General features: G+C 42.0%; 2 protein-coding genes across 3 annotated transcripts in view; one reads left to right on the top strand and one right to left on the bottom strand.

Moving 5' to 3' along the window:
• The window catches only part of scfd2 (sec1 family domain containing 2), a 320,194-nt gene extending 316,613 nt beyond the window's left edge, over positions 1 to 3,581 (bottom strand). The window contains exon 1 of the mRNA XM_060830813.1: positions 2,690 to 3,581. Within this exon, the coding sequence (XP_060686796.1) occupies positions 2,690 to 3,524 (835 nt within the window). The 5' untranslated portion in view covers positions 3,525 to 3,581. The remainder of the gene's footprint in view (positions 1 to 2,689) is intronic.
• A 7,673-nt stretch (positions 3,582 to 11,254) lies between these two features.
• Positions 11,255 to 25,137, top strand: part of fip1l1a (FIP1 like 1a (S. cerevisiae)) — a 99,668-nt gene continuing 85,785 nt past the window's right edge. For both annotated transcript variants that reach the window (XM_060824210.1, XM_060824200.1), the window contains exons 1-2: positions 11,255 to 11,445; positions 11,574 to 11,619. In XM_060824210.1, the coding sequence (XP_060680193.1) occupies positions 11,358 to 11,445; positions 11,574 to 11,619 (134 nt within the window). In that variant the 5' untranslated portion in view covers positions 11,255 to 11,357. The remainder of the gene's footprint in view (positions 11,446 to 11,573; positions 11,620 to 25,137) is intronic.

Here is a 25,137-nt window from a genome sequence, read left to right as displayed (position 1 = left end):
TCAGTCAAATCCCTCGAACTCAGCACCACCTTCCTAACCTGCAATCTTCTTCCTGACCTTTCCGTCCCCACCTCACTCCGGCCTATCACCCTCACCTTAACCTCCTTCCACCTATCGCATCTCCATCGCCCCTCCCCACCTTTTATCTTAGCCTGCTGGGCACACTTTCCTCATTCCTGAAGAAGGGCTTATGCCCGAAATGTCGAATCTCCTGGTTCTTGGATGCTGCCTGACTTACTGCGCTTTTCCAGCAACACATTTTCAGCTCCAGGTAAGCAATGCCTTTGTTTCTAAATTCTGATCTGATTTTAAATCTCATCTACTGTTTGGTCTCTCCCTATCTCTGTAAGCTACCCCAGGCCCACAATCCTTTAAAGATTTATAAAGTCGTTGAATTCTGCACTCAAATGCAATTGCTCCACTATTGGTGGCTGTGCCTTTAGATGCCTGCGCCCCTAGGTCATACAGTCAGAGATGTACAGCATGGAAACAGACCCTTCGGTCCAACCTGTCCATGCCGACCAGATATCCCAACCCAATCTAGTCCCACCTGCCAGCACCTGGCCCATATCCCTCCAAACCCGTCCTATTCATATGCCCATCCAAATGCCTCTTAAATGTCGCAATTATACCCTGGCACCACATCCTCTGGCAGCTCATTCCATACACGTACCACCCTCTGCGTGGAAATGCTGCCCGTTAGGTCCCTTTTATAACTTTCCCCTCTCACCCTAAACCTATGCCCTCCAGTTCTGGATTCCCCGACCCCAGGGAAAAGGCTTTACCTATTTATCCTATCCATGCCCCTCATAATATTTTAAACCTCTGTAAAGTCACCCCTCAGCGTCCGACGCTCCAGGGAAAACAGCCCCTGCCTGTTCTGCCTCTTCTTGTAGCTCAAATCCTCCAACCCTGGCAACATCTTTGTCAATCTTTTCTGAACCCTTTCAAGTTTCACAAAATCTTTCCGATAGCTAGAATTACAACGCTGAACTGTCCGATTTTCATTTTTATCTTTAAGAATTATTGAGGCATACAGCACGGAAACAGACCATTCAGTCTGACCAGCCCATGCCGACCACAATCCCAAACTAAATTCGTCCCACCTGTCTGTACTTGGCCCATGAAGCTCCAAACATTTCTTACTCATTTACTTATCTTTCTCTTAAATACTGTATCTGTACCCACATCTATCACTTCCTCTGGAAGTTCATTCCACAAACAAACCACTCTCTCTGTAAAATAGTTGCTCCTTGTCTTTTTTAAAAAGTTTGTCCACTCACCTTAAAAATATGCCCCCTAGTCTTGAAATCTTCCACCCGAGGGAAAAGCCCCCTACCATTCACCTTATCTATGCCCCTCAGGATTTTATAAATCTCCATAAAGGTTACCCTTCAATCTCCTATGCATCAGTGAAAAAAAATGTCCTTGCCTATCCAGCCTCGCCTTATAACCCAAACCCATCATTCCTGGCAATATCCTGGTAAATCTCTTCTGAGCTCCCTCCAGCTTAACAATATCCTTCCTATAACAGAGTACAACCTCAACATATCATCTCAACTCTGATACTCAATGACGGCAAGCATGCTAAATGCCTTCTTAGCCACCTCATCGATGTGATGCAAATCCCAAAGAATAATGTACCTGAACCCCTGTTCCACAACACTACCCAATACCCTGTTTGCTTTAAGAGATTCAGACATACCTCTTAATGAAGCTATTGGCTATCAACTATAATCTGCTTTTGTGGCTTTGTCTCTTGTTTTGCTTTTCAATGCCCTTGTGAACCCTCTTCAAACCAATGATTCCTTTGAAAATGTGTTGCTGTGCATGGTGCCTTAAGTTCATGACCAGAAGCCACAAGTGCTGCCAGACCTGCTGAACCTTGCAGCAATTTCTGAATTTGTTCAATACAAAATCCTCCAGGCAATGTCCTCCATGCTAGCTTTCTGTTTGCCAAATGGCTGCATATGCATACAGCTTAGCAAAAACATTGCATGGGGCAATTTATTACATCAAAGGCACTACATAAATGAAAGCTAACATAGCTTGTACTTCTGCACTGTTTCTTCCCAAAACTCAACAACACACTTTTCACAAAGACGACATAAGGATCATTACCACTAATTAAAGATTACAATTCATAGAAATATTTGGGCATCTGGCTATGTTATAACAATATTAAGTATGTGCCCAGCAGCAAATAATATTCCTACATTCACCATGATTAATTCAGAAAAATACACAGCCTTACACAGTCTCATTAAATAGATGTGGAAAATAATACTGAATGATGGAAGAAAGAAAAATTAGACCACTGATTAATATGCTTTTATCAAATTTACCCAAGTTTAATTATTTCCTACATAATTACTACAGTCACATTACTATCCTTAGCTACAGTGTTATGTGACAAATTCAAGACTAATGATGACCATTAAACCATTGGCAATTGTCAGACAACAGTAATGTGGGTGACTCTCAACTGCCCCTTGAGATGCGTACTAAATGCTGCCTGGTCAGTGATACCCACATTCTGTGAATAAATGACAAAGAAATTCACAACTAAAAAGTTATTGGCAATAAATAACCATAAGTATTCAATCCAGGTTGCAAACAATACACTGTACGATTTCTTGAAATGAGAGATATCACACCCATACCTTAGGTAAACAAATGGATAGCGTACCTGAGAGATCAAGAGTACGATCTAGAAAAACGATAGATGCTTTTTGTTGAGCAGTTTTTCTTCTGTGTTTTGCTTGTGGACAATTGGCAAGTTCCCCTGCAATTATTCTGCTGGTGGGACCAACTGCAAAGCAGTCTTCCTTGAGGTGCAAAAGTTCTAACATAGAATTCAAAGTTGAAACCAATGATCGGATTTGAATCTGAAGTTCAAAGGGCAAAGACTGAAAGTCGATGTCGTTCAGGCTCCCGAACTTCTTCTTGTCGGGTCTGTTTTTGTTGATCAGTTTCAGATCCTGAGGCACAAACGAAAACACAGCCGAATGGGCTGTAGTGATGCAAAGGTGGGGAGCAATGGGCGCGATTAGTATGGGCAGGTGCATGACTTCGCCGGTGTAATTCATGTTACCCATCCACTGGGACAGCAGGTCCCCGAATTCTTCGAAGACCAGTTCCTGCTCCATATCGGCCATCATATTGTTGGCAAACAGATGGACAGAGTGGCTAACCGCAGTAATCACCACACAATACTGGAAGCAGCTGAGGGTTACAATGTCGCGGATCACGTCGGCTGTGCGTCCCTTCAGCAAAGTGCTCACCACGAATACGGCTTTGACCTGACCCGAAGCCCCCGCTTCGAAGCTGCTGAACTCTTTGACGTTGAGGGCTCCAGCTTGGAGCAGCCTGTCCACTCCGCCAGCCCAGTGTAAACTCTCGGCACACGCCGCGTCCATAAACACCACCGCCTTCTTGACTTTGGTGCACACCTTTCCCCAGCTGCGGTCGGCAAGAGCCAGCCCTGGCCCCCTGCCCGTGTCCGCGCTGGCCCCATCACTCATGTTAACCCTCCGGCTCTGCGGTCACAACAACATGAAACTTTCCACAAGCAACAAACCGGTCCCTTAAAGTTGACGTCCACAGCTTTGGGCGCCCGATAATGACGTCTTATCCAATGGGAGCTCCCCGGACAGGGTGTATCTTAGTGCGCATGTGTCATTTTGATCTTGTCTATGCTGTGGGGCAGGGTGAGTGCTACCTGGAGCAGGTAGAAGAGCTCTTCATGTCAGCACTCCTGGTTCATTACATACTAAACATTTGTGACTTGTTGTTGAATCTGTGGTGAAGGTGGGAGGAGGAATTAATGTTTTCATCCCTGTTTGTGAACAACCCATTAAAGTATAACAATGAATGGATTTCAATGAAATATTAGGGTATGGCCAAAAGAAGAAATTGTTAGGTTTTTGGCAAATATGCATATCTGAATCTGGAATAATTTTAAAGAATCCACTCACATTGTGAAATAAGGCGAGTAACATTGTTGAAGTGTTTTGAGCTATTTTACACAGAATGATATTCATTATTTTAGATGTAGAGAAAAAGAAGCAAAGAGACTGGAGTTGAACATGAAAAGGAAACCATAGGTTTTCAGTAGGCATATTATGTTGAAAGGACTATCAAAAGGAAAGTGGGAGGATTAATGCCTGAAGGTCTGGCTGAAGTACTAAATGAGTATTTTACATCTACCTTTGCAACGAAGGTAATGTTACCAAAGTCATCGTGAAAGAGGAGTTGAAACATATTTTGCATTTGTATGGCTTTGTGATCAACTTCACCAATGTTCCACTTTGGCTGTTTTAGAGATGGTTTACTAGCACTGAACTCTTCTGTATTGGGGTGGCACAGTGGTTAGCATTGCTTCCTCCCAGCACCAAGGACCTATGGTCAATTCCAGACTCAGATGACTGTGGAGTTTGGACACTCTGCAGGTGCTCTGGTTTCCTTCCGTACTACAAGGATGTGTAGGTTAGGTGGATTGGTCATGCTAAATTGCCCTATTGTGACCTGGGGATTTGCAGGCTAGGTGGATTGGCCAGTGGAAATGTGGGGATAGGGTGGAGGTTGGGTCTGGGTAAGATTCCCTTTGGAGGTTGGTGTGGATTCAGTGGGCTGAATAGCCTGCTTCCACTCTGTTAGGATTCTATGATGATTGCAGAGCATCTCCTGTTCATGAGCTCCCTCATTCATGGGAGGAGCATGTGCCACAGCTTTTCTCCAGTTGGGAAATATCAAGACCATGTCAACTTTATTCTGCCTTACCAATATCCAGAACACACCTCATAAGCACACAAATACATCAGATTTCCCAGGTGTTTGATCACACAAATGGTATCTCAAGTTTTCCACAAAACAGGATTTTTTTTTCCCTGGACATGGAACCTCAGGTCAAATTGTAAACAATGTGTCAAGATTGCTGGTGAGGTTTCTGACTGGATGTGTGTGCATGCTAGAGTTGCTAAAGTGCCATCATATTCCTGACTCTGATTGTCAACGGCAGCTGAAGAAACATTGACATTGGAATTTAATTTCAAGTATGACAACATCCTGAAGTTCCAAAAAAATATGGTATTCACCCTGAATCCTGCTTTCCAGCTGCTGTTGAATAACTTCACAATTGTCTGTAGAGGAACTAATTCAACTTAATCCAAGACTTCCCAAATCATGCATTGTGTCTGCCAGCGAGATTGGTTGATGAAATTTGGAGGTCAAGATTTTGTAATCTCTAAAGGCAGATTGGATTTCTGCTGGGGTACAGCAGTTGTAGAAGCACAAACTATTTGAGCTGGGCTTGTTGGCTGTCAGATGGGATTAGATTAGATTAGGTTAGATTCCCTACAGTGTGGAAACAGGCCATTTGGCCTATAAATCCACACCGACCCTCCAAACAGTAATCCACTCAGAACCATTCCCCTACATTTACCCATGATTAATGCACCCAACACTATGGGCAACTTAGCATAGGCAATTCACCTGACCTGCGCATCTTTGGATTATGGGAAGAAACCGGAGCACCCAGAGGAAACCCACGCAAACACAGGGAGAATGTGCAAACTCCACACAGTCACCCGAGACGGGAATCAAACCCAGGTCCCTGGCGCTATGAACCACCTCCCCAACGGTCACTACCCAAAGCAGGCAATCTATGCAGGCCATCACCATTGACAGGCTCATCAGCCAATAATTGCTATTACAGTAGCCTCGACTTACGAACATAATCCGTTCCAGGACCCGGTTCACTAACCGAAAAGTTCGCGAACTGAATCAATTTTTCCCATTGTTCAGATAGCGTAAGAATGCTCAGACATAGCAACGAACGCTGGTCACAGCGCACGTGCCAAAGATGAACTGAATGAAATCACACAGGGCCCGAGAGCTTTTGTGTTCAACAAGCACGTGGCAAAGCAGAACAATGAAACCACGCGGTCGCACATGGGCATTTTGCATTCGTACCTTTGTTTGTACCTTGAATTTCGTATGTACGTTAAAGCAAAATTTTACATACAATCTTGTTCGTGAACGGGATCGTTCGTATGTCGAGGCACTACTGTATTCTGAACAATAGCCATCACTAACCTACCACGAACGTTCCAGAATCAGTGAGTTTTCTTTATTTCTTTCCTGCTGCTTTAACAGTTTTGTCAGAGACTCCTAGTAACTACATCAAGCTACTTTTCCGAATCCTCAATGCAGCCTGGTTGCAGCTGACTCCTTGCACCATTCTTGATGCCTGACACCAGCTCCCTGATGGAACCTGTCTGCAAGTAGCTCTTACACCCACTCCCCAATGCACTTGGTTGAATTTGGCTTCTTCCCTCATTTTTATGCTGTTATTTTGCTTTACTTTAACCTAAAATATAGCAATGGAGGCTATTCTGCTATTTTGTTTAGTTCTGACACGGAACACAGTAGTGAGAAATATTGTGCAACTGTTTTGTTTTCTTTAACATGGATTACTGCAGTAAAGATTTTTTTCAATGTCATATTCATGTGATTTTAACAAGAAGTACACTATAAAAGGTTGTTGGATTGCTATTTTGATTTAACACTCTGGAGAGCACTGAAAGTGCTTTATTATACTTTTCCACTTTATAAATAAACATGTACTAACCTGATGTTCTGAAGAACTTATTTTGATGCCAACATGTGCTCACAAACCGATGACTCACCTCATTCACACAACTCTGATTTGGAGTCTTGACGGATTTCAGTCTTCCAAGTAGGTTGCTGGCAGAAAAGATTTGGGAAGCTCTACTTTAGCCCATGAAGTGATGCTGCTGACATCTGCTTTGCTTGATACAAAACAGTCCTTCTCATTCATCATTGAACAATGTTACAATACAATATAAAAACACCATCAATATTTTTAGAATTTTTTTATTCATTCATTGGATGCATGCATCGCTGGCTCTGCCAGCATTTATTACCCATCACGCATTGTGCTGGAGAAGGTGATGTATTTCTGCAATCCATTTGGTCGTTACACCCTCACACTGTTAGATTGGGTCTTCCAGGTTTTTGATGCAGTGACACTTAAGAAGTGGTGAAATAGTTCCAAGTCAGGATAGTGAGTGGCCTGGAAGGGAACTTGCTGATGTTGGTGGTTCCATGGATCTGCTGCCCTTTCCATCTGTTTGAATGTTGGAAAGTGCTATTAAAGGAATCTTGATAAATTTCTGCAACACATGTTATAGATAATACACACTGTTGCTATTGAGCATCAGTGATGATGGGAAAGTTTGTAGACGAGATGCCAACCAAGTGGGCTGCTTACTTCTAGCAAGCTTCTTCAGTGTTTTTGGAGATGCACTCATGAGGCAAGTGGGAAGTTTCTGTCACAGAACAAATTTGTGTCTTATCGATGGTGGACAGGCTCTCTGGAGTCAGGAGGTGAGTCATATGCTTGCACAACTAAAAAGGGTCTTACACATTATTTCTATTGTTAAATAAACTAACAGCCAGATTTCACTTAATCTGGAGCTGAAATACCATTTCCTCTCAAGTGACCATCTTGTCACCATTCTCACATTATCTATTTGACATGTTTTGGAAAATGATGTTTCTGTATCATTGAGTAGGATGCAAAGCCATTTAATATGGTCAGAAAATAGCTTGCAAAACCATCTTTGTTCTAATTATAGTACCACAATTATTCAGATGCCTTACACAATGGTGGTTTGAAGACACTTGAGAACAATCACTGTTGCCATCCTCACAGTTCACTATCATTCCAGGTTGAGGGCTTCTGCCAACAGCTAAGTCATTATTACAGATCAAGAAAATCAATTGTCCTAAAGTCAATCCCTGGGGACTCTCCATTACATATCCGCCTTCATTCTGATCCCTACTATCCTCCAATTTTGTATCTATCAAACCACTTTGTGCTGATTATTCCATGGGTTCCTGACAAGCTTATTATGTGGCATTTTTGGACGGTTGTATATAATGCACAGACAAACTACATAATCCCCATCAAGAAACGTGATGTCACCTTATCACAAAACTCAGTTTAAAACAACTTTAAAAGCTATGCTGATATTTCTTAATGAGAAGCTCACTCAACACTGAGCTTAAACTGACTAGACTGTAACTAGCAGAATTTATTCTTGTATCTTCTTTTCAAAGGGGTCAGTACTCTGCTGTCCTCTGGAACCATCCCCATACTTAAAGAAAATTGAAAGACTGCAGTTAATGCCTCTGCAATTTTTGTTTCATCTTGATTTTTTATTTCCATTATCCAGGGAACTCTGATTTTGTTTCCTCTGCCTTTTTCCTCTATGGGAATAAATGCATCTCCACTCTACCTGAACTATCAATGCACATATAAAATAGTAGCAGAGGGAGACCATTCTGTCCTTCAAGCCTGCTCCACCAGTCAATATGATCATGGATGATCTAGTCTTTAAGGACAGCCATTTGCTCAATGTGACCAATAATCTTTGATTCTAATTTATCTAGCACAAAACTGGAATCAATGATGCAGATAATGCAAGGTGTTAGAAAGGATTCTGAGGGATAGGATTTATGACCATGTGGAAGAGCTTGGCTTGATTAAGTAGTCAGCACGGCTTTGTGAGGGGCAAGTCATGCGTCACAAATCTTATTGAGTTCTTCGAGGATGTTACTAGACAAGTTGATGAGGGTCGAGCAGTGGATGTGGTGTATATGGACTTCAGCAAGGCATTTGATAAGGTTCCCCATGGTAGGCTGGTTCAGAAGGTCAGGGGGAATGGGATACAGGGAAATTTAGCTGTCTGGATACAGAATTGGCTATCGACAGAAGACAGCGAGTGGTAGTGGAAGGAAAATATTCTGCCTGGAAGTCAGTGGTGAGTGGTGTTCCACAGGGCTCTCTTCTTGGGCCTCTACTCTTTGTAATTTTTATTAATGACTTGGATGAGGAGATTGAGGGATGGGTTAGCAAGTTTGCAGATGACACAAAGGTTGGAGGTGTCGTTGACAGTATAAAGGACTGTTGTAGGCTGCAGCGTGACATTGACAGGATGCAGAGATGGGCTGAGAGATGACAGATGGAGTTCAACCTGGATAAATGCGAAGTGATGCATTTTGGAAGGTCGAACTTGAAAGTTGAGTACAGGGTTAAAGAAAAGATTCTTGGCAGTGTGGAGGAACAGCGGGATCTCAGTGTGCAGGTATATAGATCCCTTAAGATTGCCACCCAAGTGGACAGGGTTGTTAAGAAAGCATATGGTGTTTTGGCTTTCATTAACAGGGGGCTTGAATTTAAGAGCTGTGAGATTTTGTTGCAACTCTATAAAACTTTGGTGAGACCGCACTTGGAATACTGTGTCCAGTTCTGGTCGCCTTATTATAGGAAAGATGTGGATGCTTTGGAGAGGGTTCAGAGGAGGTTTACCAGGAGGCTGCCTGGAATGGAGGGCTTATCTTACGAAGAGAGGTTGACTGAGCTTGGACTTTTTTCATTGGAAAAAAGGAAGAGGGGACCTAATTGAGGTGTACAAGATAATGAGAGGCATAGATAGAGTTGATAGCCAGAGACTTCTTCCCAGGGCAGAAATTGTTAAAATGAGGGGTCGTAGTTTTAAGCTGTTTGGCGGAAAGTATAGAGGGGATGTCAGAGGCGGGTTCTTTACACAGAGAGTTGTGGGAGCATGGAATGCGTTGTCAGCAGCAGTTGTGGAAGTGAGATCATTGGGGATATTTAAGAGACTGCTGGACATGTGTATGGTCACAGAAATTTGAGGGTTCATACATTAGGTTTACCTTACATGAGGATCAATGGTCGGCACAACATCATGGGCTGAAGAGCCTATTCTGTGCTGTACTGTTCTATAATGTTAAAATATATAAATTATAATTTTTCCTGTTTCTATGTTGAGTTTCATAAGTTACATCAATTATGTGTAACAAAGTTGTGAAATGAAATTTTCAATTATTTCATGGAGCATTAATGTTGCAAACAAGTCAAGCACAATTGCTTTTGAAATGAAGGAAAGCTGCCTTTTTGTACCACTAGTTTATTTGGTGTAGGTTAGCGCACAGGTGAAGGGATGGAGATATCATTTCACACCAGGATAGGATGTGGTTTAGAGAGGAAGTTGCAAGTGACATTCACATGCATCTGCTGCTCCTGTCTTTCTAGATAATAAGAGATCATTAGTCTGCAAGGTGCTGTGAAAGGTATATGTTATCATGCTTTAGATTAACACACACTAAAATCTTTATAAACCTTTCCTTGTATTCTTGCCTGAGTCATTACTTTCAAACACCATTTGAGATCATAATTTTAAACAAAAGTAAATACAATGCTGTTGGAGGTGACATTTTTTCAATGGGATGGAAAACTGAGGCCTTGTCTGTTCAGTTAGGTGGACAGAAAAGATTCAAGACACTAAAGCATTGGAATTCTCAAGTGTCTATTTATTTATTGTACATCCTTTAACCAAAATCACTATTCCAGGTAAGTCTTTAATCAGGGTGGCCTCACAGCACCAGGGTCCCAGGTTCGATTCCAGCCTCAGGAGACTGTGCACAGTTTGCACATTCTCCCAGTTTCTGCGAGGGTTTCCTCCTACACTCCAAAGATGTGCAGGTTAGGGGGGATTGGTCATGTTAAATTGTCCATAGTGTTAGGTGTATTAATCAGAGGGAAATGGGACTGGGTGGGTTACTCTCTGGAAGGTCAGTGTGGACTGGTTGGGCTGAAGGGCCTGTTTCCACACTGTAGGGAATCTAATCAAAAAACTGTATAACTAGTCTGTGTTTCCTACATTGCAACAGTGATGTACAACAAAGGTTTTTCTCTCAGTATAAAGCTTCCACAACATGAATGTGTGGTGCTTAAATAACCGGTCCTTCCAGCATAATCTGTTCTACAACTTGTGTCCGTTATCCAACAATGTATTTTAAGAAGAGAACAGAAAATGTAGGAAACACTCAGCAAGTCTGGAAAGCGATTTGTTTCTCTCCCCACAGATAGTGCCAGACCTGAGCATTTTCTGTTTTTTATTTCATATTCGGAGTATTTTGTTTTTGGAACATATTTTTAAAGTCAAAATTTCTAATGAGTCACAAACCAAAACGTGTGAACTATTGTAAGAGTTTCGAATATTGCTTGTACACAGGGTGTCTTGCTCCTCTGCTGACCTTCTCTTCCTTTGACTCCAGGCAGCAGCAAGACTGAGGGGGGGTTGGTGCCAGACGCCGGTTTCCGGGTCAGAGGTAGTGGCTCCGGGGTTATTTCCTGGGTTAAAGGTCAGGTCAGGAGTGAATGTGCGCATCAGGAGTTGGGGCCCAGTGTACGGTGATACCGAATCCCTTTCCCCGGGCAGGCAGGCAGGCGGGCGGGCAGCAGCATGTCAGCGGATGCGGAGAATATGCCGAAGGAGGCCGGCTCGGGCAGTGCAGGGCTGGGGGAGGATGAAGAGCACTGGCTGTACGGAGGTGAGTGTGTGGGCCCGGGGTAACAGAGCTGGCTCCGGGGTGTCACTGCCAGCCCGCCCGGCCGGCCGCTGCTCACCGTCCTCACCTCTCGGTCTGCTTTCTAAACCCATGTCCCGTTTTGATTTCAGATGAAAACGACCCAAACAAACAGGAAGAGGCCGCTCCGGTTGACAGGTGAGCGATTTCATGTCAGTGAGGGTTCTCAAGCTCTCAGCCGCCTTTTCCTCGCTTCCACTGTGTGGGGTATTTACATTTTGACGAGGACCTTTACCCTTCACTACTGCTTTCAGATCATTGATGAAGATCAGTCTGCTCTCAGTCTGTGATTTGGTTGATCCGTTTGTGCAGAATTCAAGGCACGTTATAACTAGTTCGGGCTGATGTGAGATTCTCGGACGGTTTGGTAGCACAGATCCTGAGCGGTTGTGTCCTATTGTGAGAGAGTCAAGGACCAGAGGACATAATCTCAGGGATCACCTCCGTAAACAGGTGACGATTTTTCACTCAATGTAGTCGAATTCTTCACTATAGGTGTCTGGGTTGTTAAGTGTATACAAATCTGTGAAGGATAACGTTTTGATTAGTGAGGGAATTAAGATTTATGTAGAAAAGTAGGGGGATGGAGTTTGGATCAGTGCAACAAATGGTATACTTCTGCTCTCAGGTTTTGTGGCTTTTTGTATTTGTATCAAGATTTCTGTCCAAATGAAATGCTTGACTGTAAAGTAGTTTTTTATTGTAGGGTCTTGGAGCAGAGTCACTAATATTGATATGAATGTTATCATATCTCAAGTGACAGTTTTTCCAGCATGGAAGACGGCCTTTCATGCTGGTCATAAAGTATCTATTTGCTCTAATCCCAATTTTCAGCGCTTGTTCCATAACCTTGTATGTTTTGGCACTTCAAGTGTTCATCAAATACTTAGATATCTTGAGATCTTCTGTCTCTACCATCCTTTTATGCAGTTAGTTCAAGTAGATAGGGAGAATATTTTTCCCCTTAGTAAAGGATCAATATCAGGATGGTGGGTACCTGAAATTATGACCCTTATAATTGTGTATAGGTCAATAAGCACCACCACCACAACAACCATCTCTGCTCAAAGAGTGGGTTTTGTCCCTATCTAGCTTCTTGTCATAACTCACTTGCTCCAACCCAGCCAATATCCTTGTGAATGTCACCTGTTCCTCTCCAATATATTCACATCTTTCCGGTGGTATATTGACCATCAGAACTGCACACAGCAGTCACTGTGGCCTAACTAATATTACTGACAGATCCGTGATTGCATCCTTGCTGTTGTGCTCATTGCCTTGACTAATAAAGGCCAATATCTATATGTTGTCTTATCCTTCATGGCTACCTGTCCTGCTGCCTTCAAGGATCTTTGGACATGCACACCAAGGTTTGTCTCATCCTCTGTAATCTAGAGTTTGGGGCTTTGGCAGCTGAAGGAGCAGAGATGAATAGTGAAGAGATTAAAATTGTGTTTGAATAAGAGGTCACCGTTACAGGACTGCAAATGTTTTGGAGAATATGGGAGGACTGGAGGATATAGGTAGGGACGTGAACGAATCTGAAAACAAGTATGAAAACCTTTCAATCAAACATTACTTGATGACAACTTAATGGTAAGCAAAGATGACAGAAAAATTAGATGGTGCAAGTTGAGTCATAGAGAAGGCCTTCCTGATGAAGGGCTTATGCCTGAAACATCGATTCTCTTGCTCCTTGGATGCTGCCTAACCTGCTGTGCTTTTCTAGCAACACACTCTTGACTCTGATCTCCAGCATTTGTAGTCCTTGCTTTCTCCTCATAGAGAAGTACAGTATAGAAACAGACCCTTCAGTCCAACCCGTCTATCCTAACCTATTCTAGTCCCATCTTCCAGCACTAGACCCAGATCTCTGTAAGCCCTTCCTACACATATACCCATTCAGAACCTTTTTAAAAACTGCAATTGTACTAGCCTCTGCCACTTCCACTGGCAGCTCATTCCATACACGCATAACCATCTGCGTCAAAAAGTTGCCCCTTAAGTCCCATTTATAAGAATGAGGATCCTGACAGTATGGAAACCGACCCTTCGGCCCAACAAGTCCACAACAACCCTCTAAAGAGTAATCCACCCAGACCCATTCCCCTACCCGATTACTCTACGTTTACCCCGACTAATGCACTTAACCTACACATCCCTGAACACTATGGGCAATTTAGCATCACCAATTCATCTAACCTGCACATCTTTGGATTGTGAGAGGAAACTAGAGCACCCAGAGGAAGCCTACGTAGACCCAAGGAGAATGTGCAAACTCCACACGCAGTCACCTGAGACTAGGCTCGTACCTGAGTCCCTGAAGCTGTGAGGCAGCAGTACTAACCACTGAACAACCATGCCGCCCTTATATCTTTCCCCGCTCACCCTAATAGAGTTCTGGATAACCTTGAGTTTAGGAAGGATAGAATGTGGGAGAACAGTTAGACATGTGTTCAGTAGTTGAATCTAGAAGTATAGAAGGCATGAATGCAGGTTACAACATTGCCTGAGGGGTTAAGTTGGAGATGGAAATATCCTGTCTTGGCAATGGTATGAATGAGAGGTTGGGCTTTCATTTTGAATCAAATATGATACTCATGTTGCAAACAAAGTGTCTTAATTTCAGACTTGCCAGAGAGAGAGATGGACAAAAATAGAAATTGTTGAAAAAACGCAGCAGGTATGGCAGCACCTGTGGAGACAAAGCAGAGTTACCATTTCGGTCCAGTGACACTTCTTCAGAGCGGTAGGAATAGAGTTGGCAGCAATGGAACAGAATTTGGAGCAGGGTCCAAAGACAATAGTTCCAGTTTTTCCAATGTTTAACTAGAGGACATTTCTACACGTAAATAAACTGCTTGATATTGTAGTAACAGTAGAGGGGTCAAGAGAGTTAATGTCGTCAGAGTCTTTTTTTTATATAGAGTGACAGAGACTTGCAGCACGGCAACAGACCCTTGGGTCCAATTTGTCCATGCAGACCAGATATCCTAAATTAATCTAATCTCATTTGCCATCAATTAGCCCATATTCTTCTAACCCTTCCTATTCATGTACTCATTCAGATGCCTTTTAAATGTTGTATATGTACCAGCCTCCACCACTTCCTCTGGCAGCTCAGTCCATATACGCACCACCCTTTGCATGAAAAAGTTGCCCTTGGGTCCCTTTTAAATCTTTCCCCTCTCACCCAAAACCTGTACCCTCTAGTTCTGGATACCCCCAACCCAGGGAAAAGACATTTGAAAACTAATGCAATGCTTTTGGATGATGTTGCTGAGGGACAACATGTAGATAAGCTAGAGGGAACCAAGGAATGGTTCTTGGTGGTTATTAGAGATAATGATGCCGGATCTATTACAAATGATTTTCTGACGGTGATTTGGGTAGATAAGAAGAAACCGGGTGAGAATAATCCCACCCAGCTGGATGACAGTATTGAGATGTTGGAGTTGGATTGTATTTCCAAGTTTCAGGCAAGTTGCAAAGGTTAAATATTATCCTTAATATTATCAACTGGTAGGTTATCTTTCCTTGTCTATTTTGAATGAGCTTGTGTTGTTGTGATTTAATTTCTATCTTTTAAAGCCTCAACCTTGTAGGTATTCTAAGAATAATTGTGCTCTGGTACTTCACCTTTTGTGAGTCCATGTGGGGACTGTGCACAGGGTTTTCACCATGAAACAATGTACAAAAGCTTGTTTCATCTTTTTGTTATGCCCACAATCACATAGCAGTAATGAACAATCTGGTGATTATGTTTTCCTTTTCTTCAATCCAAAATCCCAATTGTACTGAGTCGACAGCCACACTGCCTAATACTGGTGAATTTCTTGTATAATGGCTTCCTATTACCTCTTAATCAGCGGACAATATGTAGTTGCTCAATGAAACAATAGAGATACATGAAATTCTGAAATTCCCGGGCATAAAATGTTGGTAAACAATTGTGTGTGATTCCATTATGCCAAATTGCATTCCAGTTTCCACAATCTATTGTTCTCAGATTAATCACAATTTCAAGTAGTTTCTTTCCTAATTGTCTTTTGTTTCTCAATTGTGCTGGTTTACAGTTGTGTAATTCTGGCCACCCTTGCGCCAGTGTTTAATTTGCAATGACCATTGGTGTCCAATATAATAGCTATCCCCTTCCAAATCTCAGCAATCACATGTACCTACTTGCTTTATGATTAATAGTTGGAACCTGAGTAATATTTTTGAAGTTAACCAAGGGCTGTTAAGGCCAATTTGTTTAATATTTCTTGGAGTTTCAATTGAGATTAGCTGATAAGTGTGAATTGAATGGTGTGGCTCTGTTAAGTTTTGCTTAGCTCATTTGCCAACCGTGTAATCATGAAAAGCTGTCATTTTAATCGCTGTGAAAATATATTTAATTGTGACGTCACAGAGTGAAGCATAAATAAAGCAGTTCAATGTCAAGTGGAAAGATGAAGGACTGGTGCCAACATTGTTCTCAATTATTTTGTGACCTTTTATTTAAAAACCAGTTAACTTCATAGAACTGACCAATATCTTACTGCTTTAATTTTAAAATCCAAGTCCCAACATATATATTCTACACCTTAAATCGCAAGAGGGAGGTTAAAGATAGTTTAATGCATTGGTCAACGAAAAGGCAAATGAATTCTAAATAAAAACCAAAAGAACTGCAGATGTTGAAAATTAGGAACAAAAACAGAAATTGCTAGAAAAGCTCAGCAGGACTGGCAGCATCTGTGGTAAGAATTCAGAGTTGACATCTGACCTGCTAACCTTGTGCAGCAATTCCGTTTTTGTGTCAAATGAATTCTAATGCAGAAAAATGAGAGGTAGTACGTTTTAAGCATATATTTTAAGTTTTTTTTAGTATCTTTATGCTAAATTGTTAACCTTTGAAAGGAATTAGATGGAGAACTTTATCAACACTTGTCATCTAATTAAAAACATTTCAGCAAGAAAGTGAAAGTCTGCTCTATTGGTAGAGGCAAAGTAGAATATTTAAATCTATACAACAATGCGTTATGTCACTGTTAAAATTATTTGTTCAATTTTGGACAACTTCGTTTAGAACAGTGTAAAGCTTTAAACATGAACATTGAACAGTACAACACAGGAACAGGCCCTTTGGCTCACCATGTCTATGCTGACCATGATGCCATTCAAAACTCATCCCATCTACTTTTCTTCTGGTCTGTATCCCACCTGTTCATGTGTCTATTTAAATGCACCTTAAATGTTACTATTCTATCTCTATCTATCACCTTGGCAGCATGTTTCAGGCACCTACCACCCTCCGTGCTGTTGTTTTTTTTGAAAAAACTTGAAACAAAGGTCGCAATTGCTGGAGAAACTCACCAGGTCTCAAATCCTTTTTGGTTGGAAGGCAGGATTGATGTTCCTCGTCTAGTGACTCTCTTCATAGTGAATCTTCTGATGAAGGATCATTGGACTTGAGATGTTGACTGTACACTTTTTTTTCCTACAGTCGCTTTCAGACATGAGTTTTTCTAGCAATTTATGTTTTTACTTAATATTTTTAATATTTGGCTCTCAAGTAATCTTGTAAAGCTTTACTAGGTTGTCATCTGATTTTTAAGTGCACCTGATGCTGATCCTGGTATTCCTTCCTGCACTGTGTGTTGAACCAAGGTTGATCTGATGGTACTAGTCAAGTGGAGGATATTGCAGCCCATGAGGCACAGATTGGGATCGAAAACCCACAGCACTTCATGACTACCCAGTTTTCACTTGCTAGATCTGTTTGACATCTGTCCCATGGAATGCCACAGTTTTACCCCACAAAACTCTGAAGGATATTCTCAATGTGAAGACATGATGTCCACAAAGACTGTGCAGTGATCATGCCTGTCCATCCTGTCAATAACCAAAGCATCTCTGACAGACAGATTGAGGATTCGATTAAGTAGATGTTTCTCTCTCGCTGGTTCCCTCACCATGGAACCATAGTATTTTGGAGCAGAATTAGGCCACTCATGTTAAGAAGGCATTTAGCACACTTACCTTCATTGCTCAGACCATTGAATAAGGAGTTTGGATGTCATATTAAGATTGTACAGGATGTGGGTGGGTCCACTTTTGGAGTAATGTGTACTGTTCTGGTTGTCCTGCTATCAGAAGGTTATTATTAAATTGGAGAGAGTGAAGAAAAGGTTTACCAGGTTGCTGCTGGGACTGGAGGGTTTGAGTTATAAGGAGAGACTGGACTGGAACATTTTTTATTGGAGCGAAGGGGATTGAGGGTTGACCTTTTATAGAGGTTTATAAAATCATGATGGGCGTTGATAAGGTGAATAGCAAAGATCTTTTCCTTAGGCTTGGGGTGTTCAAAATAAGGGGACAGATTTTTAAAGTGAAAGGAGAAAGATTCAAAAGGGACCTGATGGGCAACTTTTTCAGTGTGTGGTTCATATGTGGAATGAACTGCCAGAGGAGATGGTAAAGGCAGGTACATTAGAACGTTTAAAAGACATTTGGGCAAATACATGAATAGGAACGGTTTAGAGAGATTTGGATCAAATGCAGGTGAGTGGGACTAGTTTAGATTCAGAAACTTGGTTTGTGTGGACGAGTTGGACTGAAAGGTCTGATTCTGTGCCTAATGAGTCTACAACTTTATCTCCTTCAAAATTTCTCCTGCTCACCTTAAACCTATACTCCCCAGTTAAAAATGACACAACACTTGGAAGTACAAGTTTTTGGAGTGCTGCTCCTTCATCAGATAGCTAGTGAGGTAGGATCATAGGACATAGAATTTATAGTAAGAGGACAAAGTGTCATACAACTAATTCGATATATTGAATAAACCTAGATTGCTGTTCAGTTTTTGATCACATAGAATGGCGATGCAGGTTTCAATTGAGAAACATGTAAATCCCAAAACTTCTTTCAAGTCACAGTTCCAAGATAACTTAAGGTTTTATATTTTTAAAAAAGTGACAGCTCAGCCGAGCAGGGGCTGAAAGCCAAGTTCGATACCCATAAAAACAGCCTCACACTACAGGTGACCCCGCTATACTATACACACTCTCTCGCGCGCGCGCACACACACACCACTCCCAATCATGTGCACGCCCCCTCCAGGCATATATTCTGATACACCTGTGCACATTCTATCAAGCATGCTCCTGCTGTCTCATACACACATGCTGTCTCTCGGGCACATGCACACCACCCCACACTCCCACTTATGCACACCCCCTCACAGGCATATATTCTGTCACACCTGTGCACACATTCTATCAAGCATGCACACGTTTTCCCTCCCACTCCCCTCTCTTGCTCTCTCTCACACTCCCATAAGTCTATGGGGTGAATTTGCATTTGCAAGTTTGTGTTTGCGGGTACATTCTATTTTGTTTAAAAAGCACAAACTGTAGGCCATCAGTTAATGTGGCATTTTATAAATTCTTACTTTGGAGATAGAACCAGCTGACTAAAGGTTGAAATACAGACACCTCAGAGTCATAGAGACGTACAACACGGAAACAGACCCGTCAGTCCAACTCGTCCGTGCCAACCAGATATCCCAACAATCCAAAAGATGTGCAGGTCAGGTGAATTGGCTACGCTAAATTGCCCATAGTGTTAGGTGTATTAGTCAGGGGTAAATATATGGTAGGGGAATGGGACTGGATGGATTACTGTTCAGAGGGTCGGTGTGGACTTGTTGGGCTAAAGGGCCTGTTTCCATACTGTGGAGAATTTAATATCTGCTCTAGTCCCATTTGCCAATACTTGGACCATATCCCTCCAAATCCTTCCTATTCATCTACCCATCCAGGTGCCTTTTAAATGTTGTAATTTTAGCAGCCTCCATCACTTCCTCTGGCAGCACATTCCATACATGCACCACCCTCTGCGTGAAAAAGTTGCCCTTTAGGTCCCTTTTATATCTTTCTCCTCTCACCTTAAACCTATGCCTTGTGGCTTTGGACTCCCCTAACCCAGGGAAAAGACGTTGTCTATTTACCCTATCCATGCCCCTCATGATTTTATAAACCTCTAAGGTTACCCCTCAGCCTTCGCTCCAGTGAAAACAGCGCCACCCTATTCAGCCTTTCCCAATAGCTCAAATCCTCCAACCCTGGCAACATCCTTTTAAATCTTTTCTGAATCCTTTAAAGTTTCACAACATCCTTCCAAGAGGGAGGAGACTAGAATTGCACGCAATATAATACATTGTCTGAGCTGAAGGGTTTTAATGAAACCTTAAATTATCTCGGGACGATGCCCTCAGTGGTTAGCACTGCTGCCTCACAGCACCAGGGTCCCAGGTCCGATTCCAGCCTTGGGTGACTGTCTATGTGGAGTTTGTACATTCTCCCCGTGTCTGTGTGGATTTTCTCCGGGTGTTCCAGTTTGCTCCCACAGTCACAAAGATGTGCAGGTCAGGTGAATTGGCCATGCTAAATTGCCCATAGTGTTAGGTGCATCAATCAGAGGGAAATGGGTCTGGGTGGGTTACTCTTCGGAGGGTCGGTGTGGACTTGTTGGGCTGAAGGGCCTGTTTCCACGCTGTAGGGAATCTAATCTAATCTAATGTAAATTTACATTTTAATCAATCAAAACCTGCATCCCCATTTTAAGACTTAACAGCAATCTAGGTTTGTTCAATACATCACATCAGTTGTGTGATACTTTGATCTTTTACTATAAATTCTGTGCACTATGCTCCTGCCCCACTAGTTACCTGATGAAGGAGCAGCACTCCAAAAGCTTGTACGTACTTCAAAATAAACCTGCTGGACGATAACTTGGTGTTGTGTGATTTTTAACTTTTATCCAGGAGAAAGTGAGGACTGCAGGGCTGGAGAGTCAGAGTCGAAAAGTGTGGCACTGGAAAAGCGCAGCAGGTCAGGCAGCATGTGAGGAGCAGGAGAGTCGGTGTTTCAGGCATCAGCCCTTCATCGGGAATGTCACATTCCTGATGAAGGGCTGATTCCCAAAACATCGACTCTGCTACTCCTCAGATGCTGCCTGACCTGTTGCGCTTCTCCAGTGCCACACTTTTCACGTCTGATTTTAACTTTATCCACCTCAGTTTAGCACCGTCACCTCCACAACTTGACTATATTCCATAGTATTTGACATTATATCCGAACAAAAAGACTCCAACTATGCACCCTATTCATGCTTCTCTTAATTTTGTATATTTCTATCAGGGTATCCCTGAGCCTCTGATGCTGTAGTAAAAATAATCTAAGTTTGTCCAACCTGTCCTTATAGCTAATACCCTCTAATTCAGGAAAATCCTGGTTAATCTCTATATCTCTCATGTCCTTCTCCACAGTAAACACTGATGCAAAATACTTGTTTAGCATTTCCCCTATCTCTTGTGGCTCCACACTTCGGCAGCCTTACTGATCTTTGATGGGCCCTATTCTCTCCGTAGTTATCCTATCATCTTTACTGTATTCGTAAAAACCCACTGGATTCTCTTTAATGCGATTTGCCAAAGCTATCTGATGTCCCCTTTTTTATCCTCCTGATTTCATTCGTAAGTATATTCCTACTCCCTTTGTACTCTCGTGATTCATTCAATCAATCCCTCCTGTTTATACCTGACATATGCTTCCTTCGTTTTCTTAACCAAAACCTCAATTTCTTGAGTCATCCAGCATTCCCTACACCTAACAACCTTTCCTTTCACCCTAACAAGAATATACTGTCTCTGGATTCTAGTTATCTTATTTCTGAAGACTTCCCATATTCCAGTTGTCCCTTTTTTACCTGGAACATCTGGACCCAATCAGCTTTTGAAAGTTCCTGCCTAATACCGTCAAAATTAGCTTTCCTCCAATTTAGAACTTCAACTTTTAGATCTGGTCTATCCTTTTCCATCACTATTTTAAAACTAATAGAATGATGGTTGGAGGCCCCAAAGTGCTCCCCCACTGACACCTCAGTCACCTGCCCTACCTTATTCCCTAACAGTAGATCAAGTTTTGCACCTTCTCTAGTAGGTAGAAGGGCAGTGATCATCTTGTGAAAACACATCATTCATTCACCTTTTTAATTTCGATTTTCTCCTCTAATTTTCTGCCAGTAGTCTTCACAGAAATTGTTTAATTTAACACATGATGTCTGTCTCAGCGAAAAGTAGGTAATTTAATCTCTCAAACTGGTTCTTCTGCCATTCTAAATCAGAACATAGCTGACATATACAGTGACTTGGCTGCTTGGATTCAGAATTGGTTTGCCCACCGCAGGCAGAGGGTAGTGGCAGTAGGATGTTTTTCTGGCTGGAGGTCTCTGACTAGCACAGGGATCCGTACTGGGACCTCAGCTGTCTATGATATATATAAATGACTTGGATGAAAATGTAGGTGGATGCGTTAATAAGTTAGCAGATGATACAAAGATCAGTAGAATTGTGGATAGTGTAGAAGATTGTCAAATGATATGGGCAGAGAAATGGCAGATGTAGTTTAATCTGGATAATTGTGAGAAAAATGTCCATATTACAGAGAAGGAGTTGCTGGATGTCTTGAAACCCATAAAGGTGGATAAATGCCATAGGCCTGATCAGCTGTACCCTAGAACTCTGTGGGAAGCTAGGGAACCTGGGCCCCTTGCTGAGATATTTGGGTCATTGGTAGTCACAGGTGAGGTGCCGGAAGACTGAAGGTTGGCTGATGTAATGTCACTGTTTAAGAAAGGTGGTAAGGAAAAGCTGAGAGCTATAGACCAGTAAACCTGACATGGATGGTGGGTAGGTTGTGGGGGGAATGGATTTACATGTATTTGGAAAGACAAGGACTGATTAGGCATAGTCAGCATGGCTTTGTGCTTGGGAAATCATGTCTCACAAACTTGAATGAGTTTTTTGAAGAAGTAACAACGAGGATTGATGAGGGCAGAGCTGTTGACGTGATCTATATCGACTTCAATAAGGTATTCGACAAGGTTCCTTATGGAAGACTGATTAGCAAGGTTAGATCTCATGGAATACAAGGAGAACTACCCATTTAGATACAGAACTGGCTCAAAAGTAGAAGATGCAGGATGGTGCTGGAGGGTTGCTTTTCAGACTGAGGTCTGTGCCCAACAGTGTTCCACAAGGATCGGTGCTGGGTCCAATACTTTTTATCATTTATATAAATGATTTGGATGTGAACATAGGAAGTATAGTTAGTAAGTTTGCAGATGATACCAACATTGGAGGTGTAGTGGGCAGCGAAGAAGGTTACCTCCGATTACAATGGGATCTTGATCAGTTTGTCCAATGGGCAGAAGAGTGGCAGATGGAGTTTAATTTAGATAAATGTGAGGTGCTACATTTTGGAAAAGGAAATCAGAGCAGGACTTATACACTTAATGGTAAGGTCCTAGGTACTGTTGTTGAACAAAGAGACCTTGGAGTACACATTCATAGCTCCTTGAAAGTAGAGTCACAGGCAGATAGGATAGTGAAGGAGCCGTTTGGTATGCTTTCCTTTATTGGTCAGAGCATTGAGTACAGGAGTTGGGAGGTCATGTTGCAGCTGTCAGCTCAACATGAGCCTGTTGGAAGGATGTTGTGAAACTTGAAAGGGTTCAGAAAAGATTTACAGGAATGTTGTCAAGGTTAGAGGATTTGAGCTATGAGAAAAGGCTGAATAGGCTGTTTTCCCTGGAGCTCATCTAAGGCTGAGGGGTGACCTTTATAGAGGTTTATAAAATCATGAGGGGTATGGATAGGATAAATAGACAAAGTAATTTCCCTGGGATGGGGGAGTCCAGAACTAGAGGGCATTGTTTAAGGTGAGAGGGGAAAGATATAAAAGGGACCTAAGGGGCAACGTTTTCACGCAGAGCATGGTGCATGTATGGAATGAGCTGCCAGAGGAAGTGGTGGAGGCTGGTACAATTACAGCATTTCAAAGGCATCTGAATGGGTATATGAATAGGCACAGGTAAGAGGAATATGGGCCAAGTGTTGTCAAATGGGACTAGATTAGGTTGGGATATCTGGTCAGCATGGAAGAGTTGGACCGATGGGTCTGTTTTTGTGCAGTACATCTCTTTGACTCTTTTGCACCTTCTCCAAAGCTTCCACATCCTCCCTGTAGTGTGGTGACCAGAACTGCATGCACACTCTAAATATGGCCTAACTAAAGTTTTAGACAGTTGCAACATGACTTGCCAATGTTTATCCTCTACCCCTTATGTGGCACATTTGCCTTCATTATGCCTTCTTTTACCACCTTCTCCACTTACTTTGCCACTTTAAGGGAGCTATGGACTTGGTTTGCAAATTCCCTCTGCATATTAATGCTCCTAAGGGAGCATTTACTTTCCTGTTATATTTCCTCAAAATGCATCACGTCATACTTGTCAGAATTAAACTCCATGTGCCGTTTCTCTGCCCAACGTACCAACTGATCTGTATCCTGCTGTATTCTTTGACAACTTTCCTCATTATCCACAACTCCACCAATTTTTGTCTGCCAATTTGTTAATCAGACGGTCTACACATTTCATCCAAATCGTTTTAATATGTATAATTTTATTTATGTATATAACAGCACAGGTCCCATCAGTGATCCTTGCAGAATACCACTGGTCTCAGACTTCCGGTCAGAAAAATACCCGTCCGTAACTACCTTCTGTCTTCAATGATGAAGCCAATTTTGTATCCAATAAAGATACTGGAATGAGAACTCTTTATAGTTAGGAATGACCATAGAAATTGGGAACTTTTAACTGGAGCAGGGGAGATTTAAGCATTCTGAATGGGCAAGTTTAAATAGTACTTATCCATTTACTGGGGAACCATCTCCAGTGGACAGTGAGTTAATTCAAGGGCATAAATTAAAATCATCACTAAAAAAAGTGATTTGCAAAAAGTACTCAGGTTCTGAGAATATTGAATGGTCTGCCAGAACCTGAATTAAAGCAAAATTTGAAATAAAAAGTGGATTTTGAAGAGAAAATCATGTAATCAGTGCAGATGAAGAGTAAACACTTAATACTTCAGTGATATAGTTGAACCTCCATTCCTATTTGTTTTGATTTATCATTGTCACAAACCTAAGTACAATGAAAAGTTTTGTTTTGCATGCGTTACAGGCAGATCATGCCATACAGAGTGCATAGGGTAATAGAACAGAGCGAAGAATACAATGTTATGGCTGTAGAGAAGGTACTCAGAGAGACTTAGAATTGGGTTTTAGAAGAGCAGGCTTATTGAGATATATAAGAATAACATCTGCTGTAGGTAGCTCGCAAAATGTTGCCACACTCCAATGCTATCTTGAATACTTATTACATGACTTCCATTTTATAAAATTTAGATGAAAAAAATCTGGCAAATTGTCCCAATTACAGGACAAGAGTCAATTACTAATGAATTTTATTTTGTTTAAAGGGATAAAAGTTTTTGAAGCTGTTTTTTTTTCTGGTTGCAAAAGAAAGTCCAGAATATCCATATTTCTTTGGATATTGTTCATCCACAACACCACTGTTGTCAGAATCATAATTCACTTTCTAATGTGTAATATTTGGCGTTTCTTATTTGTGTGTACTTTAGAATCATAGAATCTCTACAGTGTGAAAGCCTGTCAAGTCCGCACCATCTCTCTGAAAAGCCTCCCTCCTAGATCCCCCTGCACCCCCCCCCGTAACCTGGCCAGTCCACCTAGCCTGCACACT

The sequence above is a fragment of the Hemiscyllium ocellatum genome, chromosome 1 (genome assembly GCF_020745735.1).
Source record: "Hemiscyllium ocellatum isolate sHemOce1 chromosome 1, sHemOce1.pat.X.cur, whole genome shotgun sequence".
In the NCBI taxonomy this organism is placed as follows: Eukaryota; Metazoa; Chordata; class Chondrichthyes; order Orectolobiformes; family Hemiscylliidae; genus Hemiscyllium; species Hemiscyllium ocellatum.
This window is presented reverse-complemented; position numbering and strand designations above follow the sequence as displayed.